Source organism: Rattus rattus, chromosome 1 (assembly GCF_011064425.1).
Source record: "Rattus rattus isolate New Zealand chromosome 1, Rrattus_CSIRO_v1, whole genome shotgun sequence".
In the NCBI taxonomy this organism is placed as follows: Eukaryota; Metazoa; Chordata; class Mammalia; order Rodentia; family Muridae; genus Rattus; species Rattus rattus.
In genome coordinates, this window is record NC_046154.1 from 248,985,578 (window position 1) to 249,010,573 (window position 24,996).

The following is a 24,996-nucleotide window of genomic DNA, read 5'->3' on the forward strand; positions in this document are numbered from 1 at the left end:
AGAGGCCTGAGGAAGCTAAGAATAAGCAGATTCCATACTCCTGTATATTCCTAACGTTTATTGGAAATCGGGCCTCTGACTCACAACCATGTTCCCCCCAGAATCAGGCCCCAAGTGTCCTAAAGACCTGTTCTTTGCCTTCTAATTTAAGTAAGCTTCCACACATGCATGACCAGAGAAGGAATGTTTTGCCCCATTAGTGAAACTAGAAAGGCTCGCTTTAAGAGGAAGGATAGCTTATCCCAAGGAGAGAGGGCCTCTACATGTGGGCTGGTAGGAGGGGTAGTAGTAGTACCTGGCACAGAAGCCCTGAGTTGCTGTCAGTGTCACAGTCACTCCCACTGCAGGCGCTGTGTGTGCAAGGCCCGGCAATAGGCCCAACTACCTGCAGCCAGGGCCCAACGACAGACATCCTCCTTTGGCAGCAGTAGCAGCCTGTCCTCTTCCAGCCGGCTCAAGAGGCCCGCCACACCCAGCATGGCACCCCCCCACATCCCATAAGTGTTGGCTGTGAAAACAGCTACAATGAGGATGGTCACTGCAACCACCAGCAGTACTGCCTGCCCAGCTACAGAGCATCCTTCAGGGCCAAGGTGGTCACCAGCCACTGCCAGCACCATGCCTCCTCCCAGAAGCAGGTTGGCAGAAGAGCGGTCCCCATTCACCCAGTGAAAATCAAAGGCCAGAAGAGGCAGACCGATGACTGTGGCAACCCAAGCTCCAGCAAGACAGTCTTCATGTGTGTTCAGCTCTGGGGCCAACATAATGACGGCGGCTAAGGTCTGCAGCAGGAAGCCAGCAGCTGCTCCTCGACTGGACTGTTGACACCGGGAAAGATAGACATGTGAAGGGAAAAGAAGCCATTTAAAAGCAGCTACTTTTAAATAGGAAAGAGTTTGGGACTGTTTGGGCAAGGAGTCCTAGCCTTACATGCCTCCCATCACACTCTTTCTAGTGCAGGGATCTACAGTTTGTGAAAGTAAGAATACTCACCTGTACAGAGCTCACCGCTGCATGCAGAGACACCCCTGCCAACACCAGGTGGGACAGGGCAGTGCTCCATTCATTCCTGGGTTTGGAAACCATGACACGTTGAATTGTAGTGAGTTTGAGGAGATAGGTAAGGAATCCTCAAATTTGGAGAGAGGTACGCACAGAGTCTGACGATCCGCGGAGTCCTTAGGGCAGCTCTTCAGGAATCTCAAGTTCCAGAGACCTTGGAGTAGACATTAGAAGAGATTCAGTTCCAAACTTTTTGGAGCCTGAGGTCACTAGACTCACCTGCAAGGAAGGACTAATTTACTGGGGAAGGGGAATGGGATTGGAATCTTGGCGCCCAAGCGGGGTGTCAGTCCAGGGACTAGGAACAGCAAGAGGAGCTAGCTGTTTCTTGCTATGGCCTGAGCACGGTCCTATACGGTCTTCCACGCCGGAGAAGGGAAGAAGCGGCAGCGAAGGCCTGCCTGCCACAGGGAGCGCGCAGCACCTGGAGACGCAGAACTGAAGGCCCGAACCCGCCCACAACAGTCAGCCTCGCCTCCTAGCCCGCCCTCCTGAGGCGCGGACTGGAGCAGCCAGCTTGCACGCACCAACGAGAGGAGCTCCGGCTAGAGCGGTGGGGCGGGGCCTGTGGAGGGCCGTGGGAGGCTCTAGAGGGGTGGGGCTGGAAGCATGGAGGTACTAGTTCAGTTCTAGTTTGTGGTTTAGATAGAGTCTCTTCACATAACCCTAGCTGTCCTGGAACTTCCTGTATAGAACAGGCTGGCTTCAAACTCACTGAGATTTGCCTGCCTCTGCCTCCTGAGAGCTGGGATTAAAGTCATGAGTCACAACCCATGGGCTTCAGTACAGGTTTGCAGGAGCACAGAGATTGCGAAGGGTCCAGGGTCTGAGCCGGGGATGTAGGCGTGGCTTCGGAGGAGTAGGATTGGATGAGAGAAAAGAGGTGGTGCTTCTAGGGGTCTAGGCGGAGCTGTAACTCGGGACGGGGTGGGGCTTCGAAGGAGTGTCGCTTAGCTGTGGGCGGGGCGAGGTTATGACGGAAGGGGAGATCTGGGCGGGGCTGGGTCCGGCTCCCGGGAGGGGTGGAGTCTGGGCTGGGCTACCGGGGGAGGAGAGGTTGTACACCTGTACACTGAAGTCTCCGTTCCCGTGCGCGTACCTTGATGGGGGTATCCGCAGGATTCCCAAAAGAGGATAGACAGCCTTTTGGAGCTCTTTGCGAGAGACTAAAAAACGCTTGATAGGGCCTTAAATACAGGTTTTGCATTTCCTCGCGGTCGCCCCTCAGTGTGGGCCCTCCGCCCGTGGAAGATCGTCCGTGGGGGCGACCGCCGCGAGCATGCGCATGGGCACTGCGGCGGGCGGGTGCAGAGACCTGGTGCGGGGACGCGGGGCGGCGCGAAGCGGTGCTCTCTGCCGCCCCGCGCCCCCATGTACGCCTTTTACTCTCTGCTCATCTACATCTTCTACAGTCTTTTCCGCAGGGATGGCGGTGCTGCGGCGGTCTCGGACCCCGGGGACCCCACCCAGGTGAGCGGAGTGGGCCTGCACCACGGTTGGTTACCACCATCATTCTGAGATCTGGCCGTGGCTGACCTGTGCAGCTTAAGTCCTTAGGCACTGGCTCTGGGAAATCGGGGTGTTCAGAGACCAGTATTATCTCTGTATATAGCTTGTGGGGTCAAAGACCCCAACCCCAACCCCTTGGCCCATTTCATAAGCGAAAGAGTCGCACATGCTGCCAGCACCCTCACTTGCGCCCCATGTTCTCTTCCCAGAAAAGCGGCGGCCAACCTAGGGGTCGTCGCCGTCCGGATCAATTCACATCAGAACTGTGGACCGAGCTGAACAGCCTGGCCGGTAGGTGCATGCCAGGAGCTGCTGGGGAAGGGTCTGGGGGATCCCTGCAGCTGGAGTACTGTAACCTCACCGAGAGGGAGGGAGGCTTCCCCTCCATCTAGTGATGCAGAATGCCTTTTCCTTCCTCACTTGCCTCGAAGGCTGCTCCGAATCTGAAGATGGCCAGAAAGGAGCGGAGGGTGGAGCAGCTGAGGTGTCGCTGGAAGAGGCACTCATGCGCCTTGCTGAGTTCCTCTCCGTCCAGTTGGAGGCAGAAGAGAGCTGCGGGACGACTCCTGACCTGGGCAAGGTGAGCAATGCCATCTTCAGCAATTATTCCTTTCCCCAGCCTCTGTGGTCCTCACATCCCCAACTCCTCTGCTTTGGTTCTTACTTCCTTCACAGCCTGGTGAAGTCCCCCCACTGTTGACAGTAACAAGTCAGCTCTTGGCCCTTCTGGCATGGACACGGAGCCCCCGGGGGAGGCAGGCCCTGCTCCAGGGGACTCAGCCAACCTGCCCAGTGCAGCCCTCCACTCTAGATGGTCTGTAAAGAGTATAACCATTAGTGGAAGGAGCAGGGTCTATCGGAACTGGCTCTGCTCTCTATGCCAGACGTTTTCTTACTTGTAACTGGGCTCATCCCTCCCCAGGCTCTCTGTCTCAAGAAGAAAGCTCTCAGCCCACTCCCATCCTGGATGAGGTACCAAGGGATGAGACCCAGGAGCATCAGCCTCCCCAGTTGGAAGAGGAGCAGAGAGTTTGGCAGCGGCTGGAACAGCTCATTCTCGGACAGGTAAGGAAGTCAGGGATGTCAGGGGCTGGGTGAGTGTGAGAGCCCAAAGGGGATTCTGTCGTGTCCCCGACTCCTCCACAGCTGGAAGAACTGAGACAGCAGCTGGAGCAGCAGGAAGAAGAGCTGAGTAGACTTCGTCTGGGAGTGGTGAGGCTTTGGTGTGGGCACAGGGAATAGTTGAATAGTCATCAGGTGGGTCCTGATGATGTCCCTCTCTGTCAGGGGGTGACAGACTCAGAGAAAAGAGTTCAGCACCTCACATTGGAGAATGAAGCACTGAAACAGAGCTTGAGCCTTACTCGCGACCTCCTGCTACACTGGGGGCCTGGACCGCTCACCAGACCTCCCCAGGTACTCTGCCATTTTGCTGCTATGCTATAGTGTCTGCAGTCCAGGTTCCCGTACACCAGGTACACAGCAACAGTACCTGAACTTCCTCAGGAATTTCGTATTTGCTTTAGTGGGGGCCATCTCTATGAACAAAGTCTTTGCAGGGAAGCCCCATCAAGTGAGGCTGATTTGTCTTGGAAATCATCCCCTGCCCCCATTCTTGGACTCTCCTAGTAACCTCAGGAAAACACAGAGCAAAGAGCCTGGGTCAGGGAGACTTGCATGGAGTTGGGTACTGTGGACTGAGCCATTCTTGTTCTGGCCTGAGTCTGTGGGATGGAACTATAGGATACTCTTTCCTGAGTTTGCACTTGGCTCTATGGACCATCTGGTTCCCACTCTCTACAGGAGGAGGCAGGAGCACTGTTGGAGCTGCAGGGCCAGCTTCAAGAGGCCCAGGACACCACAGAAGCTCTCCGGGTCCAGGTGGGCTAGGGGACCTAGGGATAAGGAGGGATGGGAAACTGGGAGGGGAAGTCTGGGGCAGGGCCTGGTGCCTGTTTCCTCAGTGACAGAAGTGGGCTTGGGAGGGACAGCTGGGGGTACAGGAGCTGCAGCTGCAGGGCCTTCGAGGGGCCCTCCAGCAGCTTCAGCAGGAGACAGAACAGAACTGCAGACAGGAGCTGCAGCAAGTTCACGGACAGCTGGCAGGTAATGGCTGAGAAGGTGGTTTCTGGGAAACCTCTGCAATCCGCTGTTTTTCCTCTCAACGGCCTTCCTCCTCTAGGACTTCGGGCACGGATGGCCAGCCTCCGTCAGGGCTGTGGGGACCTCCGAGGACTGGTCAGCACCTTTACCCAGAGCTGTCAGGGCTCTCTGAGTGAGGCTCAGGGCCAGGTTAGGATCCTTCCCCTTCTAGTACCTTTTCTATAAGCAGTCTGTTCACTGTCCATCCCAGGGGAGCCTCTGTTATTGTTTCCCTTACTGTCCGTCAGGAGCTGCCTGTACCAGTGGGCCAGTTGTTGACACTTGGCTCAGAATAATTTCTGAGTAACCCAAAGTGTCCTGATTTCTTTCTTTCTTTCTTTTTTCTATTTTTGGAGGTAGGGGAATTGATACAGATTTTCTCTGTGTAGCCCCGATGTCCTGGAACTCACTCTGTAGACCAAGCTGGTCTCAAACTCAGAGATCCACTTGCCTCTGCCTCCCAAGTGCTGGGATGAAAGTATGCACCGCCCCCACCTGGCTGTGTCCTCATTTCTGTACTGTGAAAACTGACAATTGCTGGGCAGCCCAGAAGGACAAATGATTCCTAGATTCTGTTTCAGACCCACTGAATGATGACCTCAGGTCCGCACCCACTGACAATTGTACACCCCTACAAACGATCCTTTTGCTTTCAGCACCCTACTTTACTGGAACACCTGTACACCTTTCTTCATTTTCCTCACAGGTTTCCTGGGCCCTTGGGGCTCTGTCAGCTGGAAAGGCTAAGACTCAGCTCCCAGAAGGGCACCAAGCACCCACAACTGGATGCTCAGGGCGGCTTTTGGAACTCAAGGGTGAGATTGTCTTTGGAAGTGAAGCCCCAGTGACTACAGGTTAGAAGAACTCTCTCTGTTTCAGGGCTGTGGAGGCAATGTGTCAATGTGGTCCCCATTGCAGGGAATATTCGTGTTCTGTGTCGGCTGAGACCAGCTGAAGGGAAACCTTCCAGCCTGGTGAGCATGGAGCCCGGACAAGGGGGAAGCATCACCACGTGCTACCGAGGACGCCAGCATCGTTTTCGCCTGGACTGGGTCTTTCCTCAAGATGCCAGCCAGGAGGAGGTGACAGCTACCATTGCATCTGTCCTGACCCTTCCTTAGAGTCCCATGAGTCCAGAAGAGGCCCATTCCCTCTTCCATGCCTGTCTGAATACCTAGATGGTGGGAGGCTGGGCTCCATCAGGGAAGGGAGCCACTGAAAGTTCTTGGAAGCAGGATTGGCTGCCCAGCTGAGGGCTAAGGAAAGTGAACCTGTCCAAGTGAGTTACTGCTCCTGGGGGACTGGCTACAGAGCACTGATGGTACCCCAGTGGTGAAGACAGGGCTACGATCCTATGGGTGCTAGCTTGGAACCTCTTTTGCCCAGGCTTCGGCCCATCTGGGAAGACAGAGCCTCTACTTGCTTTGCGACCCTACGACAGGTTATGTGGGAGCCCCAGTGCTCCCCCACTACCCTGCTCTGATCCTACTCTCCCCTTTTTTCTGGCCAGACACCAGTGGAAAAGCAGTCTACCCAACTTGTTTCATACATGGTCTCCACTTGCACATACACTGTGCTGCTGGAGCTTCTGTGACTCAGATGTGGGCTCAGAGCTGATAAGGGATTAGGTAAGGGACAAAGCAGGCAGTGAAGACCCAGACTACCTGCTGCTCTCACAGAAGGTATACTGTAGTATCTAACGGAGAGACTCGCTGTTGACTGATGTCCCACCTGCCTCTGTCTTTCTTCTACTCACCTTGGCATCATCTCCCACCCCAAACTGCAGCCACGCACAGCTCCCTAGACTTTCCTGCAGTGCTTTGGGGAGCCCTCACTGGGTGAGCGATCCAACAAGCTGGACCAAACGAAGCATCTCACCTGTATTTTCCATTTTGTACTACCTACTCCTGAACCTTTTATCCTCACTCCGCTAATTCCAGACATTATTTATAGGATCGTCAATTAGAAGTGACAGCCAGCCAGTGTCTAAAGACCTTCTCCTATGAGAGTTGGCTGTGTAGTTACTCAAAAGACTTATTGTCTCCACAATAGTTCTGTCCAACAGGTTGAATGTTTCAGCCCCACGTCTTCCTCAGCTTTGTTCCTGAGCCTGGTTTCTGCAGTCCTTCCTGGTCATTATCTCCTATACCCACAGAGGTCCTTCTTGTTTGTTTGTTTTTAAGATAGGGTCTCACTGTATATCTCTGGCTGGCCTGGAGCTAGCTAAGTAGACAGCCTGGTCTCAAGCTCAGAGGTCTGCCTGCCCCTGCTTCTCGAGGGTTGGAATTAAAGGCATGCACCACTCCTCCCTATTTAGGTTTATTATTTTCCCGCCTACTACTCAGGTTCCCAGCATGCATTTCTATTAGTTGCCATAGACAGGAATGACTCAGAAAAAACATAGAAAGGATGATACTGAGCTGAAGAGATGGCTCAGTGGTTAAGAGCACTGTCTACTCTTCCAGAGGTCCTGAGTTCAATTCCCAACAAGCACAACATGGTGGCTCACAACCATCTATAATAAGATCTGATGCCCTCTTTTGGTGTGTCTGAAGACAGCAACAATGTACTCAATGTACTTATAAATAAGTCTTTAAAAAAAAAGGATGATATAGTACTTGGCTTTTAGTCACCCCACGGGTTAACCTGAAGTCTAGCCCTGGCATCTAAGCTCTTGACCACTGCTCTCCCCCTCCCCCACCTCACCCCGGACTTCCTAACCGGTCTCTAGGACTCTAAATTGTCCATCAGGCTGTTGTATTTTGTTATGCTTCCACCCCTCCGATCCGATCCGATCCGATTGGCAGCCGCTGTCTGAAGGAAGGAGCCACTTCCCAGGGGAGTTAAACTTTGCTCACATTTTGCTGACTGCACTTTGCTGCCTTCCAGGTCTTGAATGAGGAGATAGGAAAGGACTGAGAACATTTCTTCCGCCTGTTTTTCGTCCCCAGGTCTTCAGGCAGCTGGAGCCAGCTGTGTTGTCCTGCCTCCAGGGGTACAGTGTCTGCATCTTCACCTATGGTCAGACTGGGACAGGGAAAACCTACAGCATGGAGGTAGGTTGGAGCTCGCACTTGGGAGGGAGGAGGGGAGACTCGGGCTTTGTATGAGAGTCCAATGTGGCACTTCACACTGTCCTCAGGGCCCACCTGAGGATCCTGGCATAGCGCCTAGGGCACTGCAGTTGCTGTTCCGGGAGATGGGGACTGGAGGGCACCACCATGTGACCCTCAGCATGGTGGAGATCTACAACGAGGCAGTCAGGTCAGGGATGCGTGGGCGGCTTTCTCCTCGCCCCTGGCCGTTTCTGCAGGCACCTTTAAAACCCATAGAACTAAACCCACTCTCTCTCACCAGGGACCTCCTAGCTACGGGGCCTCCAGAGCGCCTGGTAGTCAGGCAGGGACCTGCAGGGCAGGGGGGAATTCAAGTGGCCGGCCTCACACACTGGGACGTACCTAACCTGGAAACCCTGCACCAGGTACAGCTGCCCTCCAGGGCCCCTGTCTGCTCCCAGCTAGGGGCAGGGACTATATATATATATACCAGGTTAGCCTTGATGCTCTGCTCTCCAGATGCTGAGTCTGGGGAGAAGCAACCGAGCTACAGCAGCCACGGTTATGAACCAGCACAGCTCACGCTCCCACGCCCTAATTACGCTGACTTTACGTGCAGCTTCTCCCCCTCGGGCCCACGGTATCACAGGTACCACTGGTTGTGCTTAAGTCCAGCTGAGTTTCCAGCTCTATAAAGGTTTCCCTCCACATCTGGTTCATTTGCCCTGCAGGCACACTGCACCTGGTGGATCTGGCAGGATCTGAACGGGTGTGGAAAGCAGGGGTGGCCAGCCCGGTACAGAGAGACCCGAATGGCGCCCGGCGTCTGCGTGAGGCCCAGGCAATCAACCGCTCCTTGCTGGCACTAGGAGGAGTGATGGCCGCGCTTCGAGCTCGGAGGCCTCATGTGCCCTTTCGTGACTCACAGCTTACGCGCCTTTTACAGCCGGCGCTTGGCGAGGGCACCACTGCAGTTTTACTGCTGCAGGTGGGTCCCTGGGCTAGTGCAAGCCTGGGTGCTGCCACCCGGGACTGTGAATGAGTTCCCCTCTCTTGTAGATCTCCACAAGGGCGGAAGATCTCGGGGAGACCATCTGCTCACTGAAGTTCGCCCAGCGAGTGGGTCAAGTGGAACTGGGGCCTGCTCGGCGCCGTAGAACCCCACGCTCTGGGACCCCTTCTTCTCTCAGTACTGACACCCCTCTCACTGGAACTTCCTGCACCCCTACACCATCTCCTGGCAGCCCTCCCAGTCCCAGCCCCAACAGCTGTTCTGGCTTGACTCTTGAACCTCCAGGGGACCTGCCTCCTTAGATCTGGGTCAAAGCTCTTGGTACTTGGCTAGAGAACATACCTCTGCTGGCAGAGGCAGCTGTGAATCCTACACCCCATTTCCCAGGTCACCCTTTAAAAGACAAAAACTCTGGGGCCCTGACTGCCCACAACAGAGTCGTGCAGCTTCCCCCTTCCTCTTCTTGATCTGGCCAGAGAATGTTATGCTTTGACGAGGGATTACCTCCGCCCTTCCACCCCCAGCTGAGCCCAGGGCCCTTAGTTGTCTCCTTATCCGTTTGCCCTTATCACAGCACACAGCGGGGGAGCCAAGCTGCAGGAACCAGACCCCAGACCAAGTGGTTTCCCAAGTCGCCACCCTGCCCCCAGCATCAGACTTGGAATTAAAACGTTGTAAATTCCTTTACTGTTAATCACTCCCCGACTTCCATTACACCAAAATCATGTATGGTCCAGTCTTTCATTTCTTAACCCTTTCCCTGAAAGGTGCTACCTTCCACCCAGGCAGTTGACAGAGGGCAAGACTTCAGATTGGACCCACTTTTGGCTCTCCCTCCCCCAGCCTGGAGCCAGGAAGGCATGGTGACAGCGGGATGGATAGATGGATGGCTTGAGGGCCTGAGAAGGTGGGATCAAGAGGAGGCACTATCTAGGTTGAGCCCTGCTCTCCAGATCTGGTCCCTGTGTGTGAGAGTGTCAAAGGCACGGTTGGCCAGGCCTTCCTGTCTAGCAGAGGCAAAACCCTTTCTGGAGTTACCTAATTAAAGCTGTGGGTTTTCAGCAAGGCTGTGCCTGGTGTTTTGAAGCTGTTGCAGTGGACGTGCTCCTAGCTCTGGTTCATCAAAATGATATCCATGGATGGAAGAGAGAAGTAGCCCTTGTCTGCCCTAAAATATTACATGCTATACCAGGAAAGGAGCCAGCCTGGGGCAGGAGCTGCCAGGTCCCTAGGGTGGCTGACCCACACATCATAGATGCTCTTGTTGGGTGGTACTCCCTGAAAGAGGGAGTCCAGATCACAGAGCAGGTCCTGGGACCCTTGGGATTCAGTACCCACGCTCCAGTAGGCTGGGCTGGCTGAAGATGGGCACCGGGGACAAGAGGTAGGGGGTAGTGTGGCCAAGGGCATTACTACATTGGGCGTGTAGATGGGCAAGTAAGAGGTGGGTAGCTGTCCCCACAAGGAAGCTCTGCTCCCCCTCCTGGACATTCCCATGGAATCTGAGGAATCCTGAAGTAAGTGGAGGGGCCAGGAGCCTTGGTCTGAGGAAACAGGAGAAGGCCTGATGACTTCCCCTTGGGAAGTCTCCCCCTCTATTCTTGTGGGCCCGGGAAGGGAGCTGAGGGGCCACAGAGGCTTATCAGAGACGTTAGAGGGTCCAGCGCCTACCCCCTCTTCCCCCTTTGACAAGGTGCTTGCCTGAGCTGGAGTGCTCTGTCCAGCTAGCCTAGGATGCTGGGGCCATGTGGATGCTTTCCCAGGGTCCCCTAGCAGGGACTTGATGCTGAAATCCTCCCTAGATGGTGGTGGGGGACTGGGTGGCCGATAAGGCTGGCCGTGGAGCACATAGGGGCTCAGGTCCTTGGCGAACGCTCTGTGTGTGCCCCGGTTCTGCCATCGACGGCACAGGGCAGTGTTCTGAAGGCGCAGCGCCTCTGCAGGAATCAGGCTCACGTCCACCGCCCAGAAGTTGCCCTTGGCCTGGGGCTTTGCAGGGTCCTTAGGCACCTAGAGAGTGGTTGGCTTGGGTGTGGCTGTTCTACCGAGAGATTCAGGGTTTCCAAGCCCATACCGCCCCCAGGATTCGATCATTGACCACCCCACCTTACGGAAGCACCGGTTAGAGGAAAGGTTGTGGCGGATGGAGTCCTTCCAGCCCTCATAGTCGTCCCTGAAGAAGGGGAACACTGCCTGGACCTGACGGATAATCTGAAAATAGGCAGTATTTGGCGCGGTGAGGCAGGGATTGGAGTAGTACCCTCTCCCTCTCCTACAGCCGACCCCAGGACTTCCCTTCTTAGCGGATTAGACTTCTGTGCCTGAGAGCAGAGTGTGTGGGGGTTGTGGAAGAAGAGTCTCAGGTCTGGTCTCACAGGCAAGGATGAGTGGACTAGGCAGAGGTGAAGCGTGAGCCTACAGTAAGTGGGTACAGGTCTGGGAAGTTGTGCCCCAAAGCACGAGGGACTCTCTCACCTGAGCCAGTTTCAGTCTGCGGAAGGGTGCGGCCTGAATTACCAAGGCGATCATGGCCAAGTAAGTGTAGGGGGGCTTGTCATGCCGTAGGTATCTCTTCTTCCTCCTCTTGGGGGTCTTCGAAAGAGACTCTGCTTCTGGAAGCCTCAGCTGAGAGTTGTCGAGAGGCCCCATACAAGGGACGTAGCCCTGGGCCAGAGCCTGGACCAACTGGGGGCTCAGGGTAGTCGGACTGTAAGTTGAGGCCAGGTCCCAGCCCGAGGCCATGCTGGGACAGGGAGGCCAGGCTCTTTCTTTATCATTCTGATGAAAGGGGGAGGGGTGAGAGAAAGAGGCTGTGGGGGAGGGGAACATGTGTGGGCAGCCACAATTAGCAGGTTTCAGTTAATCTTGGAGGGAAGGGCAGAAAAGATTCCAGTAGGGACTTTTGGTGGCCTTTGAAATCAGTCTCCACTCCCAAGTTGCCTTTGGGTGCCTGGGTATCCCCTATAACATGGAAGGAAAAGCCCTTGAAAGAAGTCTACCCCAGGGTAATGTATCTGCCTGGGTTGGTCCCTAACTCCCATTTAACAGAGGGGAAATGACTTCTCCAGCCAAACTACCCAGAGAGGGATGGGGAATTCCCAGGAGTTCAAGACAAAGCAGTCAAAAGAAGTCAAGCCCTAGGTGGGGAGTCTGCCCAGAACTTAATGAGGTAGGGGGCATACAGACTGACAGACTTTCTAGACCAAAAAGGAATAGAGTCTGTCCCCAGAAACAAGAGGAGGATACAGAGACCTGGTCACTGTCTATGTTCTAAACTTTACCCAAGTTCTCCTGGCTACTACAATGGGCAGGTTTGTATTGAGAATCTGAATCAGGGCACAGACGGCAGAGATTGGTGTTAGAGTCAACAATCCAAGACTGTCGGCACTAAAAACTTTTGAGAAGGGGTGGGATTTAGCTCAGTGGTAGAGTGCTTGCCTATGGCGCAAGGCCCTGGGTTGGTCCCCAGCTCCAAAAAAAAAAAAAAAAAAAACTTTTGAGAATTCCTTTTCCTTGAAGCCCCTCCGGATTATACTATCAAAGGACTGAGACTCTTGCCAAGGAAGGTACAGTCATGAGCGCAGGAGGGAGTGGGGACACACATGGAGGATGAACACAGTGGGACTTCACTTCCTCTGACAGTCCTACCTCTGGCTGGGTTGTGATCTTATCTCAGATTCTTCTTTTTAGCTCTCATCTGTCTTCCCCTGGAATCCTATCACCTCCTGCCCCTCTGCTTTCTATTCACAGGGTCTAGCTGAGAGTTCCTGTGTCTCTCACCTGGTAAATATCCCTGGCCTCAGACCTATTCACTAAATAAGTCATTCTGTCCCGCAAGCCTGAGGTCTCCCTTTCCACTTTGTCCTTCCTTGCTTCCAGGTAAAGCCTGGCTCCTTAGTCTGATATTCAAGGCTCCTCATCACGGCTGCTTCTCCCTGACCACAGTGTCCCAGGGTCCAACTATCAACCAAACTGCTGCCCATTCCCTGGTATTCGCTGCTCCCTCTTTTGACCAAGCACTGCTTCTGCTTTGAAGCATGGACTCCTACCCTTTTATTAAAGAATAGGATAAAGAGCACCCTTCCGGGAACACTTGAACACTTGCCCTTCCCCGCCCCACCCGGGACGTCAAGGTGTTCATTCCACTGAATAGAGCACGAAAAAAAAAAAAAAAAAAAAGCCAACCAATCATCTACAGGAGCTGACCCCGTCCCCGTCAATCTACAGGGGATAGCCCCGCCCTTGCGGAGCCGCTATGCCCAGCACTCCCACCCAGCACCGCGGCTTCCGCTCCGGACACCTCGGGCCGGAAGTGTCGCGTTGCCATGGCGAGGATGGGCGCGGGGCCCGCCCCCGTGGCGCCTGGAGCAGCGCCGGGCTCCAGGGTCGGCCGGGCCGGGTTCAGGGAACGGCCGGTGAGGTTCCAGGTGAGAGGGCCCGCGATTGTGAGTGAGGGTCGGGCCTGTATGGGAACGTAGGGAAGGCCTGGCACGCACGGCTGGGCGGGGCATGGCCGGTGAGCCCGCGCCGGTTCTTCTGCGGCCCGGTGCTAGCCGGGCAGTGGAGCGGGTCACAAGGGGCCTGCAGAAGGGGCGCCAGCGAGGCGGCCAGCGAAGGGTGTTTTTTTTGTTTTGTGAAACCTATCAGTGAAGGTAGTTCTTGCAACCTGTTGGTCGGATAAATCCTCCGACAGTCTTCATTCTGACATTAGGACAGCGAAGGGACTTTCCTATGCTTCATGTGGGCTTTGGAGTTCAGAAAAAAGCACATTCTAGAGCCTCTTATGGCTTCAAGTGCCCCTTTCCTGGAGTCTGTGCCTCATGGATTGTGATTAGGAGAGGAATGTAGATCAGCCTGTGAAGTGTTTGAGCTCCTTCGTGTTCCTGACTGAACCAGTGCTAGAGGCTAGAGACAAGGAGGATTAATTATTACGGGTACAGAAGAGAAGTGTGTGGCTTGCTTCAGACTTGGGAGATAGAGCAAAGTTAGCTGACCCCGGACTGCTCCACCTTTCTTTCTTTCATTTCCTTTTTGGGGGATGCAAGTAGAGGCAAGAGGACAGACCTCAGTGAGCCTTCCTAGGTGTCTTTGCTCCGTAGGTATTCCCTTTTAGGATTGAGGTTTTCTTTGGAGGCTTTGTCATGCTTTAAGCACCCTGGCTCTTTAGAAGGCCGCCTGATTCACTTCAAGGAGCCCAGAGCTGCTACTACTCCAGTATGGGAGCCGATTTGATTGAGGGACTGCTGGCCTAGTGAAACCTGCCCAGACCACTGGCTTCATGTTGTCATGGTGACGGGACTTTCAGCTTTCTGAAGGGCTACTAGTCTGCCTCTGCTGCTACTTTTTGCCCAAGAAAGTTTTTTGGGGGACTTTCCTCTCCTGATGCCTGGGTTGACTTTCTTCCCTGTTGGCCCAGGCCTTCCTGTTCCCCACCTCCTTTTTTAAAGGAATAATTTTTTTTTTTTTAAAGATTTATTCAGGGTTGGGGATTTGGCTCAATGGTAGAGCGCTTGCCTAGGAAGCTCAAGGTCCTGAGTTTGGTCCCCAGCCCCGGAAAAAAGAAAAAAAAAAGAAAAAGAAAAAGAAAAGGATTTATTCATTATATGTAAGTACACTGTAGCTGTCCTCAGACACACCAGAAGAGGCCATCAGATACCATTACAGATGGTTGTGAGCCACCATGTGGTTGCTGGGAATTGAACTCAGGTCCTCTGAAAGAGCAGTCGGTGCTCTTAACCATTGAGCCATCTCTCCAGCCCTAAAGGAATAATTCTTAAGTATTATTCCTTTATCGTTTGGGGTGGGTATATGCCATGGTACACATGTAGGTGGTTAGAAGATAACTACATAGGTCTCCTGGAACTGTCATTTTTTTTTTTTCCTTTTTTTCGGAGCTGGGGACCGAACCCAGGGCCTTTCGGTTGCTAGGCAAGCGCTCTACCACTGAGCTAAATCCCTAACCCCCTGTCATTTTTATAGTTGTGAGCCACCATGCGATTACTGGGAAGTAAATCCTGGTGCTCTGGAAGAGCAGCAACCAGTGCTCTCAACCTCTGGGCCGTCTCACCAGTCCCTGTATTATTTGTTTTTGAGATTGGGTCTCACTATGTAGCCTAAGCTGGCCTTAAACTTGCAGTATAGCTTAGGCTGGCCTCAAATTTGCAGTGGTTCTCCTATCTCTGCCTCTCAGGTGTGTAAAAAAGACAGCTGACTCCTTTCCAGTCGTTTCAGGTCAGTTTTTGCTTATGGGCTGTTTAACAGACTGACCCATGGTTTCCTGAGTCCTGGATTAGAAATCAAAATTGCTATATGTGTGTGTATATATATATATATATATACATATATATATATATATATATATATATATATAGAGAGAGAGAGAGAGAGAGAGAGAGAGAGAGAGGAGACCTTTAAGAAAGAAACCTTACTTTTTTTTTTCTTTTTTTTTTTTTTTTTTTTTCGGAGTTGGGGAATGAACCCAGGGCCTTGCCCTTGCTAGGCAAGCGCTCTACCACTGAGCTAAATCCCCAACCCCGAAACCTTACTTTTAAAAAGAGTTGTCCTTATTAGAATCTTTTTAAAGGTTAGTTTCAACTTACTGCTTGTAGTTCATCATGAAACAAAGTCAGGGCAGGAACCTGGAGCCAAGAACTGAAGGAGAGACCATGAAGGAATGCTGCTTACTGGATTGCCTCCAGTGAGTGCTAGGTCCCTTGAGACTGAATTACAGACAGGAACTTCTGTGTGGGTGCTGGGAATCGAACCTAGGTCCTCTGGAACAGCAGCCAGTGCTCATAAACCTCTGAGCCTTTTCTCTAGCCTACTAGAGTTTTTTAAAATTATATTTTTTATTTGGGTGTTTTGCTTGTATGTATGTCTATATACTATGTGTGCACAGTGCCCTTGGAGGCCAGCAGAGAGCATTGAATAGCCTGTGAAATAGTTGTGAGCCACTGTGTCAGTGTTGAGGATTGAACCTGGGTCCTGTGCTCTTTTTCTTTGTGAGTGTGGGTGTTTCTCTGTGTAGCCCTGGCTGTCCTGGAACTCACTCTGTAGACCAGACTGGTCTCAAACTCAAGTGTATCAGCCTCTGGCTTCCATATGCTGGGATTAAAGGTATGGACCACCAACCCCAAATGAGAAGCTAGTGTTCTTAGCCATTTAGATCAATTTTATTTTTGTTGTTTTAAACTATGAGTATGTGTATATCTGCATATGTTGAGTATAGGTGCCCTTGGAGGTCAGAGGTGCTGGATCCCCCTAGAGCTGGAATTATAGGCGGTTATCATCTCCTTGATGTGATGTTGAGGATTTAACTTGGGTCTTCTAGAAAAACAGCAAGTCTTTTTTAACCACTGAGCCTCTCTTGAGTCCCCCATACCTCTGCTTACCCCCTCCCCCCTTTTTTTCTGAGACAGTCTCACTGTATAATCCTTGTTGGTTTGGATTTTGCTATGTAGACCAGGTTTAAACTCAGAAATGTCTGCCTCTGCATCCCTAGTGTTGGGATTAAAGTGTTTGCCACCACACCTAGGCTAGCTGTCATCTTTTATCTCCTGACCTAAACTGAATTCACATAAAAAATCTGCAGGGCTGGGTAGCTCATAGCTTTAATCCTAGCACTCTGAGTACAGAAGCAGGAAGATCTCTGGTCAGCCTGGTCCTCAGAGTCAGTTCCAGGACAGGCAGGACTACACTAAGAAACCCTGTCTTGAAAAAACAAGAAAACAAAATGGAAGTAGTCCTGTTTTATCCTTTTGATGGTCTATAGTGGGTGTAGGATGTTACTGTGCGTGTGTGTGTGTGTGTGTGTGTGTGTGTGTGTGTGTGTGTGTGTGTGTGTGTGTGTGTGTGTGTGTTTCTGCACATACATGCATGTCTGGTTTGGTTTTGGTGCTGCTGTGCATTGAACCCAGTATAACAACCCAGGACATCTCACATGCTAGGCAAGTACTACTTGTTACCTACTACTTCAGGTTTTTTTTTTTTTCTCTTCCTTTGAGCAAGGATCTTATTAAATAACTCAGGGTGGCCTTAAACTTGTCATGCCTCTACCTCTGCCTCCTTGTTGGGGTTACAGATATATGCCATCACACCCTGCCCCAGCACTCTGCCTTTTATTTCATGAGATGGTGTCTTGCCGTGTACAGTCAGGCTGACCCGGAACTGAGCTTCTGAAATCCTGTGGTTATAGGAGTGGACCACCATGTACTGCTTCTGTTTCCAAAATGTTCAAGATAAAAGGTTTGCATCCATGAAACAAGAATCCCTGCTCCTCCTCCTCTAGATGCCAGAAGGCCATGCTGTACTCTGCTTCTAGGAGTCTGCATAGCACAGGCACCTCACACAGGTGAAATCATACAAAATCCGTACCTTTACGTCTCGCGCCTTTGTAGCATGTATCAGAGTTCCATTCCTTTTTATAGCTGGGTAATATTCCACTGTATGAATGTGCCCAGTCTTGTTTGTTCCTGTGTTGATGGTGCTTGGATTGTTTCCAGTTCTTTTCTGTTGTGACTGCTGCTGCTATGAATATAACCGTGTAGGTAACCGACTCCCAGTTTTTCTTTTGGGAATGTGCCCAAAGTCATGTGGCTCTTTTCCTTTTCTACTGCTGGGCTCACAGAGCTACATCTCATCTGTTAACTGCAGTCCACGGTCCTGTAATGCAAAAATGGAAATAATACCAATCTCGCTGCAGAGTGAGGTGTGCAGATTAGATCGTTTGACTGTGGATTTGATTTCTTACCTCCTGTACCCTGTGAATAACAACCATTTTCAAAGGGCAGCTGCTTTCTCACTCATCCCCAGCCCCTAGTGCTAGGTTGTGTGAGAGGCTCTCCTTCTGTAATCCAGGCTGGTCTGGAATTCAGTAGGGCAGGCTGTCTTTGAACTGGGCATGATCTTCTTGAGTTCTGGGATTGCACCACATTGGCCTTTTTGGGGTTTTGTCTGTTTGTTTTGTTTTTGATAGGGTCTGTATAGCCGAGACTGGCTTCAGACTTGCTAAGTAGCAGAGGCTGGCTTCCATCCTCCTTGACATAGCCATGTGTGGTGCCATGGCTGACTTCCTTGAGCTATTGGACCCCATTATGCTATAGTCTGTGCTGCTTTCTTTCTTCTTCTTCTTCCTGGTGGCTTCAGGGCCATCATAGTGTCCTGCCAGCTCCCACCTCTTTTTTTCTACCATCCAGTTTTCAGGAATTTGCTAAGCATATTTTTTTGTTAGTGTTGGGATTGTCCCCATTGATCCTGAGTATAAGGGGAGTCTCAGTATAACCATTGTTCACTGTAGGACCTTATGCTCTCTTGTTCTAAGTCTGGATGGAACTCCTATGTCTGTGCCTTTTCTTTCTTTCTTTCTTTCTTTCTTTCTTTCTTTCTTTCTTTCTTTCTTTTTTATTAACTTGAGTATTTCTTATTTACATTTCGAATATTATTATTCCCTTTCCCGGTTTCCGGGCCAACATCCCCCTAACCCCTCCCTCTCCCCTTCTTTATGGGTGTTCCCCTCCCCATCCTCCCCCCATTACCGCCCTGCCCCCAACAATCATGTTCACTGGGCGTTCAGCCTTAGCAGGACCCAGGGCTTCCCCTTCCACTGGTGTTCTTACTAGGATATTCATTGCTACCTATGAGGTCAGAGTCCAGGGTCAGTCCATGCATAGTCTTTAGGTAGTGGCTTAGTCCCTGGAAGCTCTGGTTGCTTGTCATTGTGCCTTTTCTGTCCATAGATCCAAACGTATGTCACAGCCAGCAGTGAGGCCCCCAGGCTCTCTGACCTGCCTCATGTGGATTTGAGTCAGGTCTCTATGGGACAAGAACAAACTTTCCTTTATTCTTCAAAGCTCACCTTTTTTTCTTTCTTTTTTTTTAAATCTTTTGTCAAGTTTGTGTCTGACAGACCTTAGTTTCCAGTTTACAAGGGGGTGGCAGCCCAGGAGAGATGTGACTGGGGCAGTGACAGGGAGCAGTACCTGCCACAGGTTTCCTGGGAAGTTGCTACTGGGTCCGTTGTCTTCTCCTCACCCTCACTGAGTGTTACCTTCAGCTCTCATCGAGCATCTGTTCAAATGCCCACTGCCACTTTAGCCCTCAGCCCTGGCTTTGAGTTAGATCTATTTTGGAGCTGGATGGCAACAGGAAAGGGAGTGGAAGAGGAAGATTGCCAGTCTCCCTTGATGTCTGGGAAGGGCCCTTCCACATTCTCTACTCAGCTATGGGACTGGGCTGGCTGGTGTTACCTGTGCTAATATATGGGTCCTTCCCGTGGGACAATTAGCCCTGTCGGTATTGAGCTAATCAACTTTCACTTCTGTACATCAAAAATAGGGGGAAGTTGAATTTATATAGTTCTCCTGTTTATGACAAGGAAGTCAGAGTATTAAAAAAAGAACATAGAGCCTCAGATGAGGACCAGAACTGTAGCTGAGACCAGAGCGTGCGCAGGTAGGCGTGAGCTGCCTGTGAGCCGGATCAGAGCAGAGACCTAAAAAGAACGTTTTTTTTTTTTTTTTTTTTGAGACAGAGTCTCCCGAAATTCAGACTGGCTTCCAGGTGGCTGTGCAATTCAGTGATGACCTTGAACTACTTACCCTCCTACTTCAGATCCGAGTGCTAGGATTGTTACTGAAGATATTAAGTCTCAGAGCTTAGGCCCTGAGGGTCCCAATAACAGACAAGTATAGTAGAAAGCAGTATGGCCATACTGGGAAGAGGACTGTTTAGGAGGGATCAGTCATCTTAAATCTCTTTGTTCTTCTTCCCAACATGGCTTCATTGAATAAATCATTTTTTTGCTTTGTACTCTTAATTTGGCTCTTTTGGTTGCCCCAGTGAATGCAGGCAAGATGGCTTAGAAGATGAAGGTGCTTGCCCGGCCTGAAGACTTGAGTTGTATATCTGGGACCTATGTAAGCTGCCCTCTTATTTCCATGTGTGCATATTACATAGCACTGGCTGGCCTGGACCTCACTGTGGCTTTGTAGACCAGCCTTGCCTGGAGCTCAACCTGCCCAGAGAGGAGAATCTTGATAATGCACAGCATGCAAGTAGGATGTAGTTCACACCAGTCATTGACTGTTGGCCAATGAGAATCAACGGAGCCTGGAGCAGACTCGCCAGGGATGTGGGAGCATCCCAGCAACCTGAGTAGCCAAGGTTGGGTTGCAGAGGTGGACAGACAAAGTGCTTTGAAGTCCATTGTGCTTCTACACCAAGTTACTTCTAAACAGTGAGCTAGTGGCAGCTCAAGCCTGTAATTTGTCACTTAGCATGGTCAGACTGGAAGGTCCCTGCCAATCAGGTCAGCCTGGGTTCCACAGCTGGAGGCCTGGGCCTTAGTGTAGAGACCCCGTCTCAAAGTCTTGGGGGTGGGATGGAAGCTGGGCTAGGGGTGCGCGCCTTTAATTCCAGGACTCTGGAGGCAGAGGCAGACAGACCTTTGTGAGTTTGAGGCCAACTTGGGCTACAAAGTAAGACCTTGTCTTAAACAACAAACAAAAATCTGATTATTCTGAGGCCTTTGTGGTCAGGGATGTGAGAAATGCTCAGTTGGCTGGTTCTGGCTCTGTTCCAGGATTGTGGTCACGCTGCCAGCCAGGACTGTGTCATCTGGAGGCTCACTCGGTCTCCCCTAGGACTAGGGGTGCTGTAGGACAGTTGACCCCTTGTAGAGTGAGTGGTCTGCAGGGAGCATGGAGAAGAGACGGTAGAGCCTTTGCTGGCTTGACCTCAGACCCTGGGTTCTTTACAGGATGAGCACATTTTAGCTCTGAACTCATCTCTTAAACGATGCTGGGCACCAGAAAAAGTCTTGCTCTAGGAGAAGGTTGTGCTCAGACACACTTATGGACTGAATTAAGAGACTGAGTGAATGAAACAGGAAGGGGAGGGAACTTTCTAGAGCCTGGGACCACTGTGATGGATGCAGAGACACAGTGGACAGACGCATGCATGGCAAGCACTCTCCTAGCTATGAGCTCAGTTTCTAAGGGTTCTGTCCATTGCCTGGTGAGTGGTTGAGGCTGAACATGGGGAGCTTCTGAGTTACACATTACAGCTTCTGCAGGAATCTAGAGACAGACAGGCAGGTAGGAGGGGAGCCCTACTGCAGTAGAAAGCTGGGGAGGGACAGGGATTTTAGACACCAAGTGTCTTGGGGTGTGGAGGAAGGCCTGATTGGGGCTGGTAACCAACCTCCTTAGCTGGCTTGAGAAACTTGTTGGCCTGCAGCAGTGGTTGTGAAGTTGCCTTGACTCTACAAGATGAGCCCAGAAACCTAAGCCTCTCTCTTGTGGATTCTCGACTTTCTCTGGCTTGAAACTGGGATACTTATTCTTCCAGCCTCCTGGGGCTGTCTTCAGGTGCCTACTAATGGCAGTTTTGTCTCCTGGGTTATATGACAACTAATTCTTTTCCCCAGTTCTGCCCAGGTCATCCTGTTGGTTCTTACTGCTAGTGAGACTAAGTACTCTGTAGGCTGTGTTCCTTGCTCTGTGATAAGAGCTTTCCATATCCTCTGTGACAAGGCCCTGCTAAGCTTCAGTGAGCTGTGTGGGAAGCCTGGACCTGGAATTCCATAGAATATCACTGGGGTAGATGGCTAGGGCACGGTTCTGTCCCACAGACACCCCCCTTGTTTAGTTGTTTGGAGACAGTCCTACTGTGTAGCCTTGGCTGGCTTGGAGCTTGCTATGTAGACCAGGCTGGTCTGGAACTCAGATCCATCTGCCTCCAGAGTGCTGGGATCAAAGCTGTGTACCAGGTCTGGCCTAATCATTTGGTCTTTTATGTTTTCAGTTTTCTTTTCTTTTTTCCTTTCCCTTTTTGAGACAGGGAATCACTCTATGGCCCAGTGAGAGGATGAGTCTGGAACTTACGTGTACCTGAGGCTGAACTTGGACTCCTGACCTTCTGCCTCAGCCTCCTGGGCTCTGTGATTACAAGCTTTAGCTACGCCAGCACGAGCTTTTTTTTTTTTTTTTTTTAAAGTAAACTCTCCTTTTGTGGCCCAAGCTGACCTTTAACTCTTGCCTAAGCCTCCCCAGCTGTTGGCATTACATGCGTCTTAAAAATTTTCGTTTTATGTATATGAGTGTTTTTGCCTGCCTGCATACAATGTATGTGCCTGGTACCTGCAAATGCCCAAAGAGGGTATTGAATCACCTGGAACTGGAGTTAAAGATGGTTGTAAGTTGTCGTGTTGCCATGTGGGCACTGGGAATTGAACCTAGGTCTTGTGGGAGAGCAGCAAGGGCTCTTAAACACTGAGCCACCTCTCCAGTTCTTTTTTTTTTTTGGTTCTTTTTTTCGGAGCTGGGGACCGAACCCAGGGCCTTGCGCTTCCTAGGTAAGCACTCTACCACTGAGCTAAATCCCCAACCCCACCCCTCCAGTTCTTATTCACTCTTTTTTGAAGTACAGTAACTAAGAAGAAATCTCTTCTCTTGGGGCTGGCGAGATGGCTCAGGGGTTAAGAGCACTGACTGCTCTTCCAGAGGTTCTGAGTTCAATTCCCAGCACCCACATGGTGGCTCACAACCATCTGTAATGGGATCTGATGCCCTCTTCTAGTATGTCTGAAGACAGCAACAGTGTACTCATATAAATAAATCTTTACCAAAAAAAAAAAAAAAAAAAGAAATCTCTTCTCTAGATCCCCTTAAGTAATGTGCCTAACTACAAGATACAGATTACAAAGGGGTGAAACATGCTTCATGACTTATGCAGGTTTCACAGCTTCACCTGCACTTCTGTGTGCTTGTTAGCCCTGTGCAGTCAAGCAAGACAGTCTAGTAGCCCTTCTGCACCCAGCCCCTACCCCCACTCTGAGCACCTCTGGGCACTTGTGTATCACAGTGTGTGTGTGTGTGTGTGTGTGTGTGTGTGTGTGTGTGTGTGTACACCATGTTAGGAATAGTCTACCTATAGTCTTATATATGCCACAGTTTTGCTGTCAGCATCCAGGTAAGCCAGCCCCGGCAGCTGGAACAAACCACTGTTCTGTAGCAGTTCATCTCATTCTGACAGGTTGTTTCCACTTCCTAGCCGTTATAACTTCTATGAAAGTTTTATGAACTTCATGAAAAGATTAGAGGGGTTTTTGTTTGTTTGTTTGGTTGGTTGGTTTTGTTTTTAGAGACAGGGTTTCTCTGTGTAGTCTTAGCTGTCCTGGAACTTGCTGTGTAGATCAGGCTGGTCTTGAATTCAGGGATCCACCTGCCTTTGTCTCCTGAGTACAGGATTAAAGGTGTGTGCCACCACTGCCCGGCCATATTAGAGTTTTAAAATTATTATTAGTATTATTCATTTAAGCATATGGTGAATATATGCACATATATACTCAGCGAAATCAAATGGGGTCAGATTCCCTGGAACTCGAGTTAGCTGCCTAACGCAGGCATTGGGAATTGATGAAAAGTGTGTGCTCTTAACCACTGAGCACCTCCCCAATGCAGACTGTATTTCTTTGAGATGATTGTCCACTTTAGTTTCTGGTCCTCATTGTTTTTTTTTTTCTTTCTTTCTTTTTTTTTTTTTTTTTTTTTTTGTCGTTGTTGCTCTTTTTTGAGACAGTGTTTCTGTATGTAGTCCTAGCTGTTCTAGAAATCACTCTTAGACCAGACTGGCCTTTAACTTAGATCTGCCTTCTCTACCTCCCGAGAGCTGGAACTAAGGTACTGCCTCCTCCTTTACCTCCCGAGCTGCGCTGGAGCTCGCAGTCTTATCCTGAGCTGGGCTTCTAGGTGTGCTGCCCTGCCCTGCTTTGTTACTTGTTTTGTTTTTGGTATTGAGGGGAGAACCAAGTCGGCTCTGCATGCTACCCTCATGCTCTGGGCACACCACGCCCCATTTTAAGAACCCGCTGACCTATTTTCTGAAGAGTAGCGCCATTTACAGTAGAGCATGGGACTCCATTTTCTTTATGCCTTTGCTGTTCCTGTGTCTCACACTTACTTTGTCTGCCCTTGGGGCTGTTGATAGTAACTTTCTTTTCATGGACTGACTGACTACCTGTAGTTTTACCTGTAGATGTACAGCTCACTTGGGTAAAGGATCACGACTGTTATTGATGTCTGAGATGGTTCAGAGAGATCAAGCAGTTACTTGTAACTCCAGTGTCCAGGGTCTGATGTCCTCTTCTGGCCCCACAGGTACCTGTACTTACGTCCACACACATACATACTAAAAATAAAATAATGTAAAATACTACTGTCAGTATTTGAGATACAGTCTCACTATGTAACAACTTAAGCATTACTAAGTTCTGCCCTCAGCTTCCTGTACAGATTATGGAAACAACCTCTTCGATGGTTTTGCAGATAAATCTAAGGGCTTGTTTCCCTTATTGTTTTTTTTTTTTTTTTTTTTTTTTTCCTTGTCTTTTGAGGCAGGGTCTCTCTACATAGCATTAGCTGTCTTGGAATGGACTGGCAGACCAGACTGGCCTCAAATTTACGTCTGTCTCTCGAATGCTAAGATTAAAGGCATGTACCACCATACCTGGCTTTAAGATACTGGGATTATGGACATGAGCTACCATGCCTGGTTCTCACTGGTTTGTTTATCATTTTTTGAAACAGGGTCTCATGTGGCCTATGATAGCCTCAAACTTGCTATATAGCCCAGGATGACTTTTCACTTCTGATCCTCCTTCCTCTACCCACCAAGTGTCAGGATTATAGGCATATACTCACTTGGTTTGATGACACGATGAGCAGTGAACCAGCCAAGAGCCTACCAACTGTGCTACATTCCTGGCGGTGGTTTACTTCTTTGTGTGCGCCTGTGTGCTAAAGTGTGTGTGTGCACATGTGTGCATGTACTTGTGTACATGTACTTTGTGTGCGCCTGTGTGCTAAAGTGTGTGTGTGCACACATGTGTGCATGTACTTGGAGAAGCCAGAGGTTGCATTAGCCTTAGTTGCTCTCCTTTATTTACTTCCTTATTGACACAGGGTCTCCTGTGTAGCCCTGGCTGACCTGGAACTCACTATGCAGACCAGACTGCCTTAGATCATAGCACTTTGTTTGCCTCTGCCTCCTGAGTCCTGGGATTGAAGGTGCTCACTACCGTGCAGGACTATCCCTTATTTTTTCAGACAGTCGCTCACTAAACTTGGAGCTCAGTGATTGGCTAAACTAACTGGCCAGTGAGCTGCAGAATCTGCTACTTGTCATTGAACCTCTTCCGGCTCCCTGGCTTGTTTCTTT

The 24,996-nt window shown here is 50.7% G+C and overlaps 3 protein-coding genes across 5 annotated transcripts; 1 reads left to right on the forward strand and 2 right to left on the reverse strand.

The window, feature by feature from the left end:
- Positions 1 to 43: 43 nt before the first annotated feature.
- On the reverse strand, positions 44 to 1,896 carry LOC116913354 (cysteine and histidine-rich protein 1-like). Its single transcript, XM_032917511.1, has 3 exons — positions 1,778 to 1,896; positions 994 to 1,216; positions 44 to 818 (listed from the first exon to the last, which is right to left on the reverse strand). Exons 2-3 carry the CDS (start codon positions 1,084 to 1,086, stop codon positions 333 to 335), a joined length of 579 nt encoding a protein of 192 aa, XP_032773402.1. The 5' UTR covers positions 1,087 to 1,216; positions 1,778 to 1,896; the 3' UTR covers positions 44 to 332.
- A 202-nt stretch (positions 1,897 to 2,098) lies between these two features.
- Kifc2 (kinesin family member C2) lies at positions 2,099 to 9,846 on the forward strand. Of its 3 annotated transcripts, XM_032917471.1 has the most exons (19): positions 2,099 to 2,129; positions 2,475 to 2,532; positions 2,781 to 2,862; positions 3,003 to 3,151; positions 3,247 to 3,385; positions 3,494 to 3,636; positions 3,718 to 3,783; positions 3,859 to 3,987; positions 4,375 to 4,452; positions 4,563 to 4,677; positions 4,754 to 4,863; positions 5,420 to 5,528; positions 5,632 to 5,795; positions 7,665 to 7,769; positions 7,856 to 7,977; positions 8,071 to 8,194; positions 8,289 to 8,418; positions 8,501 to 8,757; positions 8,829 to 9,846. In XM_032917471.1, the coding sequence occupies exons 4-19, from the start codon at positions 3,077 to 3,079 to the stop codon at positions 9,081 to 9,083; spliced, it is 2,121 nt and encodes a 706-aa protein (XP_032773362.1). In that variant the 5' UTR covers positions 2,099 to 2,129; positions 2,475 to 2,532; positions 2,781 to 2,862; positions 3,003 to 3,076; the 3' UTR covers positions 9,084 to 9,846. The 3 variants fall into 3 exon arrangements, with proteins under 3 accessions (XP_032773362.1, XP_032773356.1, XP_032773370.1); XM_032917465.1 differs by having other exon boundaries at positions 2,102 to 2,532; XM_032917479.1 differs by lacking the exons at positions 8,289 to 8,418; positions 8,501 to 8,757 and having other exon boundaries at positions 2,102 to 2,532.
- On the reverse strand, positions 9,446 to 11,625 carry Foxh1 (forkhead box H1). Its single transcript, XM_032917491.1, has 3 exons — positions 11,257 to 11,625; positions 10,888 to 10,992; positions 9,446 to 10,791 (listed from the first exon to the last, which is right to left on the reverse strand). The coding sequence occupies exons 1-3, from the start codon at positions 11,608 to 11,610 to the stop codon at positions 9,958 to 9,960; spliced, it is 1,293 nt and encodes a 430-aa protein (XP_032773382.1). The 5' UTR covers positions 11,611 to 11,625; the 3' UTR covers positions 9,446 to 9,957.
- Between the last annotated feature and the right edge of the window lie 13,371 nt (positions 11,626 to 24,996).

Coding starts and splice junctions, on each gene's coding strand:
- LOC116913354 (XM_032917511.1), bottom strand. CDS start 1,086: ATGGTTTCCAAACCCAGGAATGAATGGAGCACTGCCCTGTCCCACCTG. Junction 819..993: donor CAGCGGTGAGCTCTGTACAG/GTGAGTATTCTT, acceptor CGGTGTCAACAG/TCCAGTCGAGGAGCAGCTGC.
- Kifc2 (XM_032917465.1), top strand. CDS start 2,434: ATGTACGCCTTTTACTCTCTGCTCATCTACATCTTCTACAGTCTTTTC. Junction 4,453..4,562: donor CAGAAGCTCTCCGGGTCCAG/GTGGGCTAGGGG, acceptor TGGGAGGGACAG/CTGGGGGTACAGGAGCTGCA. Junction 7,770..7,855: donor GGAAAACCTACAGCATGGAG/GTAGGTTGGAGC, acceptor CACTGTCCTCAG/GGCCCACCTGAGGATCCTGG.
- Foxh1 (XM_032917491.1), bottom strand. CDS start 11,610: ATGTTCCCCTCCCCCACAGCCTCTTTCTCTCACCCCTCCCCCTTTCAT. Junction 10,993..11,256: donor GCAGACTGAAACTGGCTCAG/GTGAGAGAGTCC, acceptor GCCTATTTTCAG/ATTATCCGTCAGGTCCAGGC. Junction 10,792..10,887: donor CTAACCGGTGCTTCCGTAAG/GTGGGGTGGTCA, acceptor ACCACTCTCTAG/GTGCCTAAGGACCCTGCAAA.